The following is a 15,696-nucleotide window of genomic DNA, read 5'->3' as shown; positions in this document are numbered from 1 at the left end:
GTAATATTCTATGCAATTTTACTCGTTTAAAATTCTGAGAAAATGTTAATTAAAAACAAAACTTAACTACGTTTCAGTTATATTCATATTTATTATGCTAAAGATTTATCAGTAACTAGCTGACCTTCGTAGTACCTCAATCGATAAATAAAATACATACCAAGGGGACACATCAAAGGAAAAACAAAATTGTTTGTTTTTATATAATTCCGAGCTTTTTTATATTTTCTCACCTTTTAAACTTTCCCTGGACTTCCACGAATAATTCAAGACCAAAATTAGCCAAATCGGTCCAGCCGTTCTCGAGTTTTAGCGAGACTAACGAACAGCAATTCATTTTTATATGTATAGATAGAAGATAGATATAACTAGTCAGGTCATAAGTATTGTCACACAGTAAAAACTTTTCTTTTAGAATGCTGGCCACAAAAAAGTTTATTGAATTCGAATTCCGAATTGTTCATGAAAATAAAAATGTATACTTTTAGAATTTTACTCATTTTTAAATATGGAGTGGACGCTTAAAGAAGACCGTGTTGCAGTTATTGCGTTGCATCGTTGCGGTTACGCGCCAATTCAAATTTTTAACATACTGAAAAATTTGAATATAACCAAAAGATTCAGTTATCGTGCCATCAAACGATACAATGAAGACTCTAGTGTAGATGACAGGTCAAGAAGTGGTCGCCCTCGGTCTGTTAGGACTCCAGCAGTGGTAAAAGCTGTGAAGGCGCGAATTGAAAGAAATCCCAAACGTAAGCAGAAACTGTTGGCCCTTCAGATGGGGTTAAGCAGAACCACGGTGAAAAGGGTGTTAAATGAAGACTTAGGGCTTCGGGCATATCAAAGAAAAACAGGACATCGTTTGAATGCTCGTCTAATGGACCTGAGACTGAAGAGATGCCGCGCTTTGTCGAAGCGGTACGCGGGAAAAAAATATCGGGAAATTCTTTTTTCGGATGAAAAAATTTTTACCGTAGAAGAGAGCTACAACAAACAAAATGATAAGGTGTACGCACACAGTAGTGAAAAAGCGAGCAACCGTATTCCGCGTGTCCAACGAGGTCATTTTCCATCCTCGCTCATGGTATGGTTGGGAGTTTCTTATTGGGGCTTAACAGAGGTACATTTTTGTGAGAAAGGTGTAAAAACGAATGCAGTTGTGTATCAAAATACAGTCCTGACGAACCTTGTGGAACCTGTTTCTCATACCATGTTCAATAACAGGCACTGAGTATTCCAACAAGATTCGGCGCCAGCTCATAGAGCGAAGAGCACACAAGACTGGCTGGCGGCGCGTGAAATCGACTTCATCCGGCACGAAGACTAGCCCTCCTCCAGTCCAGATTTGAATCCGTTAGATTACATGATATGGCAACACTTGGAGGAAAAGGCGTGCTCAAAGCCTCATCCCAATTTGGAGTCACTCAAGACATCCTTGATTAAGGCAGCCGCCGATATTGACATGGACCTCGTTCGTGCTGCGATAGATGACTGGCCGCGCACATTGAAGGCCTGTATTCAAAATCACGGAGGTCATTTTGAATAAACTTTAGTGTTATAAGAATCTATGTTTTGTTAAGTTCATTTTGGTATATGAATGGTTACATAATGAATAAACTTGTTTCAATTATTTTACATTAAACATGTGACAGAATTTATGACCTGACTAGGTAGTTTGAGCTTGAGCCCAATGAGAGCAGTAAATTAATTAGATAATAAACACAAATAAATAGGTACACTAAAACTAACTCTAATGTGTATGTACGTTTTGTCAATAACTTCCGAATCGTGATCGATTTGAATTATTTTCGATCGACTTAATGTTCGAATTGAGTATTTGAATCGATCAAAAATCGTCATTTGACATTACTTTCCGAAATCCATCAACAGCTAAGCACTAGTAGCAGCAGCGATGGGCAAACATTAGCACCAAAATTTGGCAGAATTTCATTGCGGTTTTTAAGTGATGTGCTGTTTGTGTAAGAAAGAAAATGAACGTAGTGTAAATAATCGCATTATAATTAAAATAATGAATATATTCTATCTGAATGCTTAGCAAAATCTGTGAAACTTCATAATGCCTCCGGTCAATTCTAAAGTAAAAAAGGCTGGCGCAGAATATGAGGTAAATACTAGTTTTTATTCTATTCATAGCTTTTGGTTCAGTAAAAAATATGTTTACGGGCTGCCTTTTATCAATATTTTTTGTGAACTCTTACTTTTCTTGCCAGTAACTATTCTAAATTTCAATACTTAAATCAGATATATGAACTAATTCTTGTTTCCAGGATCCTGTTTCTGGTTTTCAAATATTAAAAATAGTTAAAAAAACTGTTTCGTTTTTTTTTTCATAACAGAAAAATGATTAAATCATAACATTATTTTCTAGTAAAAGTGTACAGTATAACTTAGTAATTGGTTAGATAACACTTCTGTTTATTCCAAAAACTGGAATTAGAAATCGCATTTTCATTATTTTTAAATAAAACGAATCGAGTGGTCTGGTAGTCGACAAAAGCCTATTTTTAGTCAGTTCATCAGTCAAACATTAAATGATTATTTAAAGTAAACAAAGGGCTACACAAACCTTAAATCTGTCTTACTTTCATAATAATAGAAAAATATAATTGGTTTTGCTTGACAATCTCAATTTGTCATTCAAACAGTGTTTACATAACATTACTGTATGAATACTGTAAACTAAGCTGCCATCACTATTGTCATTGAAACATAATATTTAAGTAATAAAGTAATTTTTACATTGTCATTTGTAGTAATTATACAGATGAATAAGTAAAAAGTAAAAATGTTAGAACTTTGTGTTGAAAAGCTCATAGTCATATTTGAAAATTGCAAAATCTACCTGTGATGACGGAAGCCAGAGATGTAAAAATAAAGCCAAAGCTTATAATTATAATTACATACAATTAACCAAACCATATCTTTTTTTTATGTTCAACCCTGGCTTTAAATATAAGAGTAAATGGTTTTCTGCTAATCAGTAATTAAAAAATAAATAAATATGGAAATAAGATTGATTATACTAATATCATCACTTAGCATTTTAGTATCACTATTGTAGAAATCAGAATCACAATAGAACATGTCATACAACCAGATCATCATTGAGCCAACAAGTCAAATATAAATTATTTAATTAAAAGCATTACAGGCATAGTATAAATGAGGACTTTTTTCAGATATATGTAATGCATTTATAAAGAACCAATTAGGATATTGTTTACTTTTAAAATAAGTATAATTACAACTTTCAAACTATAAGTAAGAAATCTTTTTAAATGGCTTTATTTACATCAGTGTGATTTTAAAATTAGGTGGTAGATATGTTGCTGCTTCTTTATTGTTATTTAAAATGGCTTAAGGTTACCCTTGACCAAAATGTAATTTAAATTTGCATGAATTTACAAAATGTAACTTAAATTAATAAAAAAAATTTAATTAGTTTTCAGCCCTGTTTTGGTCCCTGTTTGATAGAATCTTAGGATTTTGTCAGACTTTAGAAATATAATGCTGTGCTATGTATGTAACTATGTATACTATGTGTTGTTTGAGCTAGTTGTTATAAAAATCTAGTAAAAAGTTTTATAGGTAAATCTATTTTTTGCCTCTGCTAAGTCTAAGATTTTCGAAGATGATGTCCAGATGATACTGGTGGTATCCTTTTGTGTGTCCGCGCGGGTAGGTACCACCGCCCTGCTTATTTCTGCAGTGAAGCAGTAATGCATTTCGGGTTGAAGGGTGGGGCAGCAGTTGTAACTATACTTGAGACCTTAGAACTTATATCTCAAGGTGGGTGGCGCATTTACGTCGTAGATGTCTATGGGCTGCAGTAACCACTTAACACCAGGTGGGCTGTGAGCTTGTCCACCCATCTGGCAAATAAAAAAATAAAAAAAGATTTTAGAGTTAGGTAACTGATAAAAAGATTGTTTTGTGGGTCTGGTGGTTGGTGACTTTAAATACTGTACCGCATCATGCATTCGAATCATGAATGAAATCAATTTCTTTGTTAAATAAAATGTCATTAATAAGTTGTTATGTTCCTTAATTTTTTTTTTCAGAACATTATCACCCGCAAATGCACAGCACTTGATTTTGAACAATACATTCAAGATAATAAAACTTTACTTCTGAATGATCCATTGAGGGATATCCTCTTATACCCAACAGATGATATTTCAGTAAGTATTACAAGCTGTTGTTTATCACTTGCTGTTTTAACAACACAAAGTTGCTTTTGTGTATGATGTCACTAAATTTTGTAAAACAATAAATCTTTCACAACAGCTAAAGGAGATAATGAATGTTGTAAGAATCATTATATAAATGTACTCTTCCAGAAAAATATATTTTCTCATAATTCTTTGTTGTAATTTTCTTGGATTGCTAAACAAGCTAATTATATTTGCATTTGCAATTTGACATTCTAAATGTCACAATCAGAGCTTGATAAGAACTTGTAGCAGGAAAAAAAGACCAAGGAGCAGAGTTCAATGCAGATTCGAATGGAAAATTAGAAATAACTATATTACAGTGAATAAAACATAAATGAATCCTAAACAAAACAATACTGTTTAAAATTTCTGGCAGTTACCGTTTTGTTTGAACAATGGTACCCACACTATCAAGCCTGTATTAGGGTACATATGAAGTTTCATAAATGAAGACTTTACAGTCACAAAGTAGGGCAACAAAACTATTTAATCTAATTATATCTCAAGCCAATATCCTGCAGTGGATGTCTGTGTCAAAACAATTCAATTAAAAGAGTAATTTATTGATTACAAATTACGAGAATAAAAATACACATTAAATATGTACTATATACCTTATTCAACACATTAAAAATAACAATATATTGTAAATACATTGAACATGTGAATATTTTACATGGATATTTTACTTTACCATTTGAATTCTTAAGTAGATATCATAAAATTAGACAACCTTATCTACTAAAAGCACATCTGCCAATGCACTAAATAAATAATTATGGATTAAAAGAAATTTGTGCAAATTATAGGGAAAATGCTGATTAATTTATTTAATCCTTTTAAACTTTCTATGCATATAGGATTTGGACCCTATTAGCAACACATGTAACAGATCAAGATCTCTTAAAGTATAATTCGATATTTTTATTTATATAATGAAGCTGACAGGAAGGCCTTCCCTGAGCCTTAAAATAGAATATCACTAGGCAAGAGAAGGTCCTCTCTGATCTTCTTAGTAGAGGCGATGTTTTGAAAACGCCTATGAGTACTACTACTTCTTTAATTCTCATAAATATATACTTAAATGAATTGAAATAAATTGTATACGTAATAACTTATAAATTTTATGCATAGAGTGTAGTCCTTCCTCGGCGCTGGAGAACTGTCACTACTGCAGTTCCAGATGTGAGGATAGCTGCATCGTGTCCCTTGCTCACGAGACAAGCTCTGCTCAGCTATGCCTCTAGTTGGAATCTTATTCACTACAAATATAGCAACTATTCTGGGACTTATGTAAATCTGCCAAGGTTTGTATGCCTCTGTTACAATAGAATGTTTGGTACATTAGAACTTTAGTATATAAAAATTAAATTACAAGACTCTCCAATTTAATGATAAAAGCAAGAATAGGTATTTCCTTAATTCAGTCCTAAATCAACTAAATCAATGACACTAAAACAATGGTTTAAATCACTTAAATAATTTTAGTGCTAGATATGTATCAGTGTTCATTGAGTGTGCAATTAACGCAGTTAGCACGACCATGATGCATGGATAACATAACTGAAACAGTTTTTCAAGGCTGTTTGGAATGTTCATTACTGAAATCTGATTTGTGAGTCACTTCCTAAACACAAACATAATGACGGAAATATTTACGTAACTAAAGGATGCGCGGATTATCATAAAAAATATGCTTATGCGCGACGTTTTAACGCTTTCACTGGGAATGTTCGAACGGGTTTTTACGTAAAATCTAACATTATTATAATTTATTCATTTTGTTTGAAATCGTGCATAATAATTAATGCTTAATAAATGGGGCTATTTAATTCTCGTTACGTGGCAATAATCTCGTAGCGATTCTTCAATTCAGAATAAATTTAGACGCAACTCGTCTCGGAAGTACCACCAACTGATACCAGTTTTTCAACGAATGCTTTCTCTCCGAAGGCTCGTCGTAAGCAAACTGCCTGAAGAGGTATACGACATAGACGCGGAAACGGAAAACGATGAGAACCAACCTACGAAAGTTGACCTCGGTACTAAAGAAGGATATTTGCTCAAAGGCCCTGAGATCGGATCGGATAGGCTCTTCGGAAATCTCGCTTCTAAATCGTTTAAGAAACGCTATTGCTCAATGATCAGAGAAGCTGACGGCACCTACATACTCGAAATTTATAAAGATGATAAGAAAACGGAAACAAAGCTCACTATCGTAATGGATTTTTGCTCTGATGTTGTTCGTGTAAGTACATAATATTGTACAATTGTACGATGAACGCGTGTGTCTGTCTGCATTGCGGCAGCTATCCACCAGGTCATGTATAAATATAATATGTGAAGTAACTTTCCGGATATTATTTTAGCGATTGTTTTGTTTCATATCGATTACGGGTTTAAGAAACACGATATTAACTGTCCAACACCGCACACAATCTAGAAACATGATGCTGTTTATTCAAGTCTCATGAATGCGGTTTTAGTATCATAAAAGTTGCGCTTGGTAATCAATCGTTTCAGGTTTACGCCTCTCTGTGTAGGTTTATTTGTATATATGAATGAACTGCTTTTAGAGTAATATACACCATAGAATGTGATATGATCAAGACTGTATTAAAATTGTAGCCATTCTCCGATAAATATGAGAGACGACTCAAACTGACTGGTAACCGCTTAATATAGGATATACCATGATTTTATTTTCTCAAAAAGGCTAATAAATAAAAACGTTAAAAAAATTCAAATTTAAAACTTTACCGTTATCGAACTGTTCAAATATTTTCAAGTTTGAATGTAAATAATTATATCAGTTTTGTAAAATCTCACAACAGAATACCAAACGCGGCAGATTTAGCTTCGAGCTACGCATGTCTGGCGGTAAAGGGTACACGTTTTCAGCGGAAAACGAAGAGGAAATGAATGAATGGATTAACACATTTAAAGCAACGCTAAAGAAAAACCAAGATAATCAGGAAACAAACCAAAGCAACGAGGCATTAGATAAAGGTTAACTTGATAAATCACTTTACTGTATTATTATAAGTTTGCTATTTATTACATATGTAATACCTACTTAGTTCTACTTAAACGTAATAGGTCTTATCTACTTCGGCAGTCGTTCTTAACCTATTTCAAGTAGGTCCTACCTGACTTGAATATAGTTCGTCATTGTGTCTTGCTTTCAGTTTTAGATGAAAGATAAATATAAATCTAATTAAATCAAAAATACATTATTAATATGACATCATTTAAAAATAAATAGATTTACTTTTAAACAAATTTATAATTTTGATTAACCTGAAATAAGATTTTCTAACAAAATTGAAGTTATATAACGGCAGCATCGTTGGATAAGTTTGCTCAATTTTAAATGTATATTTTTTTTTGTATCGTATCCTTTTTTTATTGCTTAGATGGCTGGACGAGGTCACAGCCCACGTGGTGTTAAGTGGTTACTGGAGCCCATGAACATCTACAACGTAAATGCGCCACCCACCTTGAGATATAAGTTCTAAGATCTCAGTATAGTTACAACGGCTGTCCCGCGCTTCAAACCGAAACGCATTACTGCTTCACTGCAGAAATAGGCAGGGCGGTGGTACCTACCCGCGCGGACTCACAAGAGGTCCGTCCTACCACCAGTAAAATTGGAATCTAAAATCTATTCTATTCTAAAATCGATTCTTATTCGAATTTTATTCTAAATTCGATTCTAAAATCGATTCTCCTAATTCCTCATTGTAGATGCGGACGTGTCACTGACCGCAGAGCCGCCTCCTCCGACGTACGGCACTCTCAAGGGTCTGGAGCACAGCATGAACCCCCTCCTAATCCGGTACTCCCGGGAGACGGACCTGTCTATAGCGGCGGCGCGCAACGAGAGCCGCTTCAACGTGTTCATGTTGCCGTACAAACGAGCGCCGTCGCCAGAACCTCAGTTGGAACCATTCAAGTAAGTTACGAGAGTGATTTTCCTAACCGTATGAAGTAATCGTTAAAAGCGATATCGCCACCTTTAGAATTGAAGTGGCTTAATCCAAAATTTAATTTTTTTTCTGAATTCCAAAAATGTAATTTAAGAATTATATATTTTAGTATTTAGATTTTAATACTATAAGGTATGCGCGACTCAAATGAGACGGAAAAAGTAAGTTTGTCCTTTTCTGAACATGTTTATAAGATGTTCGAAATTTAAAACTAATTTTCATAAATTTTTTAGTTATGCCACTTCTATACTAAAGGTGCGATATTAGAAAGAGTTCGAATGTAATATCTGCAAAAATTGCTTAGTAAGCGTACGTATTTGTTTAACTTTTCGCCGTAATGTACCTATCAGTCATCAGTTTGCACTATTAGTATTATTGGAATGATCTTGCTTTGGATACATGGTCCCGATGGAGTTTTGACGTCATCCGTAAAACTTTTGGTCAAATCAACATAGGTAATTATATATACAGTTGACATCTACTTTGATGAAAGTGACCATGAAAAATACATTTGTAACTATCATAATAATATTGCAGTCACTAACAAAATACGTAATGCAATAATCGCATTTACGTAATAACAAAAATTTTTGGACATGTTCAATCTCGTTTGCGTTCGTTGAGTAATTCAATTACAATTTCAATGCAAACGAAATTAATTGAACTAGTGGTCCCGCAGTAGTCGAAATTTGACTATAATTCATTGAAATTCTATAGTTTTAACATTATTATGGTAGTATTGTCAAAGACTATTATAGACTTCCATAGTGACAGATTTCGCCAAGACTACACTATACACAAATAATATTAAAGGTAAACAATATTAACCTATTCTCAATTTGTCTACAGACTTTAAGCAATAACAAAAGTTTGACAATAAACAAAGGGTATATTATTATAAAAGTGTGTGTGTCAAATATGTGGTAGTGTGTGTAATGCTTTTTTTATTGATTTAATGTATTATAAATATAATTTAAAAAAAAAGTTAGCATTCGGCACTCCTCTATATTCTCTATAAGTGTGGGAAATTTCATACTCCTCCGTTCGCGCAATTTTCGTAAAAAGGGGTACAAAGTTTTTGCTTCACGTATTAATATATAGATTGAAAATATTAAAACGACGCTGTTTGTTCGTTACAGAGAACATTTTGGCCAAAGAATATTGCTCAAATGCGAAAGTTTAAAGTTTAGGTTACAAGCGCCCATAGACGGGGACAAAGAGTTGTTATGTCAGGTCGAACCTTACTACACTCGTCTCGCGTTGTACGACGCGAGATGCGGCAAGAAACTAACCGAGGACTTCCACTTCGATCTGAACCACGACGCCGTCAAGGATCTAGTCAAGGACGACGAGTGCACAAAGTCATTAGTCGAAAACTTTAGTTACGATGTTAAATTAGATGTAAAACAGATACCGGAGGAATGGTATCGGTCGAAGAGACAGGTGCGTTTTTTTTGTTTTGAATTCTATTCTGATCTAATATATATTTTTTTTGTTTTTTTATTACACTTCATGTAAAATTTACATTGGCTCACTTAATGCCTAAGGCATTCTCTACCAGTCAACCTAAGATAGTGCAGAGTGAATAGTGGTAGGTGCAATGAAATTTATAATATTAAGTTACAAAAAGTTTATACATACATACATATATATATGCATACATACATACATTCATACATGAATACATACATACATAATATAATAGTTTAATTTTTGATTCGATTTAGAATCTTTTGCGATGTGATAACAACCAAAAAAATATATAAGAAAAAACATTAGGTAATGAAAATGAATCCCAAAAACATATCAATTAATTTATATACATATACTACTATTGATAGAGGATATTGTGAGCTTATGTAAACAACTATTTATATCCCGATTCTGCCGTGAATCATACCTCCAATTGCTTGAGACAGGCCATATTACAAAACAATTGAGACTGTTTTCGAGACTATGAACGTGTTTGCTCGTCTGTGGAAATAAAATTTTTTTATTTTTTTTTGTGCAATGATGGTTGGACGAGGTCACACAGCCCACCTGGTGTTAAGTGATTACCGGAGCCCATAGACATCTACAACGTAAATGCCGCCAACCACCCTAAGATATAAGTTCTAAGGTCTTAGTAGAGTTACAACGGCTGCCCCACCATTCAAGCCGAAACACATTACTCTTTCACGGCAGAAATAGGCAGTTTGGTGGTACCTATCCGTGCGAACTCATAACAGGTCCTACCACCAGCAAAAATAATAAATCTACCAACGAAATACTAGTAGCTACGTTTGTATTTATATTTTAATATATTCCCGGCTGTAAGATCAAAGTTCACAAGCATTATATCGAAGTATTTAGGTCATACGCTTCATTTAGATGTCGGCTTATCGCGCGTCCGTTATAAAAACGCTTTTCAAATATGGAATAAAACGTTTCAGGTGGTTTTATCGGTGAATAATCCACATCCGGACTTATTTTTAGTAGTTAAAATAGACAAAATACTCCAAGGTCATGTTAGTCAAGTTTTGGAACCGTATATGAAAGCGACCAAGGACCCCAGGCTCGGTCTTAAGGTTCACAAAAACGTGCAAGCGTATGGGAATCGCGTCGGAAACTACAAAATGCCCTTCGCTTGGGCAGCAAAGCCTTTGTACAAGTAAGTAATTATTAATACTTATTATTATTATTTTAATTTTTATTACTGATGGTAGGACCTCTTGGGAGTCCGCACGGGTAGGTACCACCACCCTGCCTATTTCTGCCGTGAAGCAGTAATTCGGTTTGGTTTGAAGGGTGGGGCAGCCGTGGTAACTATACTGAGACTACTAGAACTCATATCTCAAGGTGGGTGGCGCATTTACGTTGTAGATGTCTATGGGCTCCAGTAACCACTTAACACTAGGTGGGCTATGAGCTCGTACACCCATCCAAGCAATAAAAATAAATAAATAATAATAAGTAATTTTATGTTCTTTAGCATCGAAAGTAAATAGATAATTGCATTAAAAATTAATAAATAGCCGTTATTTATTTCTATAATGTAAGGTAATGAGCAGATTGTTGTAGTTTTTAACTGTGAAGATCAATTATGACATTGTTAATGCTCTGTTAAATAAATCTTGAAGTGTTAGAAAAAGGTTTAAAATTAATCTCCGCCCGTTTTCAGAATGTACAGCAATGATTTGGATGTAACCTCAGAGTTTTCTGCGATTTACCGACAGGAGCCTAATAAGATGTCCGATGATGACTTATTAAAAATTTTATCTGATTATCGGAAACCCGAGAAGCTGGCTCGACTAACCGTTATACCCGGCTGGCTCTCTATAAATATACAACAGACAAGCGAACAAATACCAAGTAAGATATAGGATATTATTAAATATAATGTTTTATTCGGAAAATATCCGTTTGCATGTTTGCATAACCCTAAAATAACAGATATATTATTTTTGTTACTAAATCTAAACTTAAAAAAAACATGTATCCATCAATAAACCTTATCCACACAGTGTAGGTATCGATTCAAACGACCTGTTCGTCTGTCCATTATAAATAATATATGAGGCCTATAAAATCAAAGGCAGCTAAACGCCATAATGTCGTAAAATTGATTAACAATGTCGCTATCTTGTTTAGTTAGTTGGACACGCTTTAGTGTTTTCATGTTATAACAAATGCAGCTAAATCTCTAACAAATTCAGTTCAAAAATTTTATTTTTACTCAGTACTAAGTACTAATAAACGAAGTTTTATCATTTAAAATTCAGATTATTAGTAATATTTTCATTCTTTATAAATCTACTTTAAAATAAAGAATATCGTAGCTATTCGAACAAAGTTATTTCAGCTTCTCAAACCGGGAGTGTTGCTAACACTGGCCCTAGCAAGAGCAGTACTTCGATGGATCGGGAGGATCCATAATGACGTGTTTAGAGCCGATTTTTGTAGTTTACCTGAATATTTGACAGACTTGGATTAGCTGCCTTTGATTTTATAGGCCTCATGTATAGTACACCTATAGTTAAGTACCGTACTATTTCAAAAATTTTTACGTTCCAACAATGACAATAAAACGTCAAAATATCTTCTTTTTTTTTTAATGTAGATTGTATGACGAGTGCGTACGCGGCCCTTAAGCCGTTTCCGCTGCCGCCGGCTGCGCCTCTGACGCTAGAGCTCGCAACACTGAACGTGGAGCCGGAGCAACCGTACGCGGCCTACGTGCATCACCTCTACGTGCGACCGCTTGCTCTGAATTTCGAATCTCAAAAAATGTTCGCCAGGGCTAGGAACATCGCATGCACTATCGAACTCAGGAATAGCGACACGGGCGATAATGAACCGCTACAGGTATAATTGTATTCTTATATCTGAAGACATGAGTGGACGAAGGAGATATGATACAGTTTGTTAATTTTGAGAAAACGGACAACAAACTTTTGTTACTTGTACTTTTTCTTCGAACATAACTCCTTCGTCACATGCAATTTCTAAAAATAGCCTTTAAACCCACAGTTTTAAGGTCTAATATGGCTTATAGCCACATAATACCTTCATTCATTTTAAAAAAATCAAAAATCTTAAAAATGTTACTTAACCCTTTCATCCACTCATGTCTCATTTCATTATTAGACTGACGCGGCTATGCACTAGTTTGCGCTCTTGACGGCTGAGCCAAGGGTCGTGGATTCGATTCCCACATCAGGCAAACATTCGTATGATGTACATGTGGGTGTTTAATATCTGTAAATGTATAATATTTAAACGTATATAACTATGTATATCAATCTCTGGTTCCCACAATACTAGGAATCTTAGGTTCGGGCCAGGCGACTGTGCGTGACTTGTCCCCAGCCATTATGATTATTATTTACAATTGATTTTAATTGTTTCATATCAACAATAACAATTTTAGGCAATATATGGCCGCACAGGAATGACGAGTCAATACAGATGTTGCGTTTTACATCATAACGCTAATCCGGCCTGGTCGGACGAAGCGAAAATCCGTCTGCCCGCCACAATTAATTCACAGCATCATTTACTATTCACATTCTACCACATCTCTTGCGATATCGCCAAGAAAAACGACACGAATGTCGAAACGTGTATCGGGTAAGTGGAATTATAAACAGACAACACTCAAATGTGTTATATAATAAATCATTTAGTCAGTCATCTGGCAACACTAACGTGACTTTTTTTCTTAGGTACGCGTGGGTCCCGCTATTGAAAAACGATAAATTTGTCGATGAGCTTATAAACCTACCGGTTTCCACACATTTGCCGTCTGGATATTTATCGATACAACCTCTCGGGCTCGGCAAAGGGAATTCCGGACCGGAAATAGTATGGATCGAAGGAGAGAAGCAACTGTTCCGGTGTCATATAGTACTAGATTCGACAGTCGCAACCAGGGATAATCACTTGCATAATCTGTTCAATCATGCGGAGAGATTGGTGAAGAGTAACTCGCCTCCCACGTCGCCGTCTCCTCCGCCATGGAATGACGTCTGCAACGCACTGAAAGCCGCACACGCAGTCAAACTCAGCTCACTTGTTGGTTTCTTACCGACAATCCTAAACCAGCTGTTCGAATTGATGGTATGTAAAGGTTACACAAACAAAACACAAAAAAAAAAAACTATAGTTTTTAACATGTATACATTGTTTTACAGACTGTTGAAAAGAGTTACACATCGGAAATGGGCTATCAGATTGTCAAATTAATTGTTCACTTCGTTCATTTGATTCATGATTACGGGAGAAAAGATTTGTTGGACAGCTATGTGAAGGTATGGAATTTGTTAATAAACTAGTAAAAGCTTGCTACTCGTATCGTTATGATATTACTGACTGAATGAAACATGTATATGTCTATGGGTCTCTGTGATCAGTTTATAGTTTAGTTGTTATAGGTCACCAAGTAAACAGTGAAACCATTTCTGTCATCATTCATTGAAAGAAAGGAGAGATCCATGATATCAAAAGAGTGACACCAATAAAATAAATCTTTTTTTTTTTCAGTATGTTTTTAACTGTCTTGAATATAAGTTGCACACAGTTCTAACCGCGCCTCTACATATGTTTGTGGACCCCAATCAACAAGATTTTTTGCTAAATCATAAATTCATGCAGTACTCCAACTTCTTCTTCGAAATCATTGTGAAGAGTATGGCTCAGTATTTAATTAACACAGGACGAATAAAGGTGAGATACTCGAAATACAAATAAAATATGTAAAAAAAATTATACATACTTTTTGAAATATACAGTTAATAAGAGGGCCGTTTTTAAAGCCGAAATAACAGTATGGTACTATACCCGGAAAAGAATAGTGATTTACTAAAACAAAAACATTGTTATTTCATATTTCGTAAACCTGCAATGTAACATAAACGCAAGCGACCTGTATTCCCTTGTAACAGCATCGCCCGCGTCACTTTATATTTGTTTGGGTTTCATTGCATACAACTTAAAAAAATGTTAACGACATAAGTTTCGATCGTGGTTTTTGTCGTAGTGATCACGAGCACTGTCACTTGTCTTTTTCGGGTACAGTCGAGTGTGTATAAAATTTCAAGTCCATGGACCGCACCGGCTTAGACAAAAAATGTAGACGAAACAATTGAATTGAAGTAATTAATTTTACAGATGTCCAGGAATGAGAGGTTTCATTCAGATTTATTAGAGAATATTGACAAACTGGTCACGATGGTAGAGCCGTCGTACATTCTACAACAGCCGATGCAGACTCATATTTTTAATAAAAATCTTGCCATTTTTCTTAAGGTAGACATTTTTCGCTGTACATTTTTTTTATTTAGTGTCATATCGATAAACTTATTTAAAGAAGTTACAAATAAAATTATTAGTCAATTAACTAAAACACTTCAGTTTTCACTAGTGCATCCTTACAAATAATGTCAAACGTAATTTAACGTATTCCGAATGTCAGTTTTATTTATATTTTAATTTTAGTTTGATAAACGCAACATATTAACGGCCGTCTCGTGTAGTGATAAGTGACATGGTCACTACACAAGGGGGTCGCGGGTTCGAATCCCGCCAAGGGAAGATATTTGTATGATAAATATAAATGTCTTTTCCAGGGTTATGGATGTGTATTCAATATATGTATGTGTATAATAAAAATCTTATATTTATTTCCGTTATCTGGTACCTGTAACACAAGTTCTTTACGAACTTATCACGGGACCAGTTGACGTGGCGTGATTGTTAGTAAATATTTATTTATTTATTTATTATTTACAGTCTTGCTTATCGTTCATGGATCGAGGATTTGTATTTCGTCAAATAAAGAAATACCTCGACAAGTTTAAGGCGTGCGATCCCAAAGCTCTGTTCGACTTCAAATTTACATTCTTACAGACAATTTGTTTGCACGAACATTACGTACCCTTCAATTTACCTCTTCAAGCGAATAAGATCGGTAAAGACTGTGATACTGGTAA

The 15,696-nt window shown here is 34.6% G+C and overlaps 1 protein-coding gene across 1 annotated transcript in view; it reads left to right on the top strand.

Moving 5' to 3' along the window:
• Positions 1-1,887: 1,887 nt before the first annotated feature.
• The window catches only part of LOC101741258 (dedicator of cytokinesis protein 9), a 47,029-nt gene continuing 33,220 nt past the window's right edge, over positions 1,888-15,696 (top strand). The window contains exons 1-16 of the mRNA XM_038010753.2: positions 1,888-2,128; positions 4,086-4,205; positions 5,373-5,545; positions 6,192-6,486; positions 7,073-7,247; positions 7,986-8,193; positions 9,367-9,670; positions 10,660-10,877; positions 11,388-11,578; positions 12,327-12,571; positions 13,137-13,336; positions 13,432-13,825; positions 13,900-14,016; positions 14,249-14,431; positions 14,876-15,013; positions 15,497-15,692. Coding sequence (XP_037866681.1) covers positions 2,081-2,128; positions 4,086-4,205; positions 5,373-5,545; positions 6,192-6,486; positions 7,073-7,247; positions 7,986-8,193; positions 9,367-9,670; positions 10,660-10,877; positions 11,388-11,578; positions 12,327-12,571; positions 13,137-13,336; positions 13,432-13,825; positions 13,900-14,016; positions 14,249-14,431; positions 14,876-15,013; positions 15,497-15,692 — 3,205 coding nt within the window. The 5' untranslated portion in view covers positions 1,888-2,080. The remainder of the gene's footprint in view (positions 2,129-4,085; positions 4,206-5,372; positions 5,546-6,191; positions 6,487-7,072; positions 7,248-7,985; positions 8,194-9,366; positions 9,671-10,659; positions 10,878-11,387; positions 11,579-12,326; positions 12,572-13,136; positions 13,337-13,431; positions 13,826-13,899; positions 14,017-14,248; positions 14,432-14,875; positions 15,014-15,496; positions 15,693-15,696) is intronic.

Source organism: Bombyx mori, chromosome 4 (assembly GCF_030269925.1).
Source record: "Bombyx mori chromosome 4, ASM3026992v2".
In the NCBI taxonomy this organism is placed as follows: Eukaryota; Metazoa; Arthropoda; class Insecta; order Lepidoptera; family Bombycidae; genus Bombyx; species Bombyx mori.
Note: the sequence above shows the minus strand (reverse complement) of the source record. Positions and strands in the feature narration are given on the sequence as shown.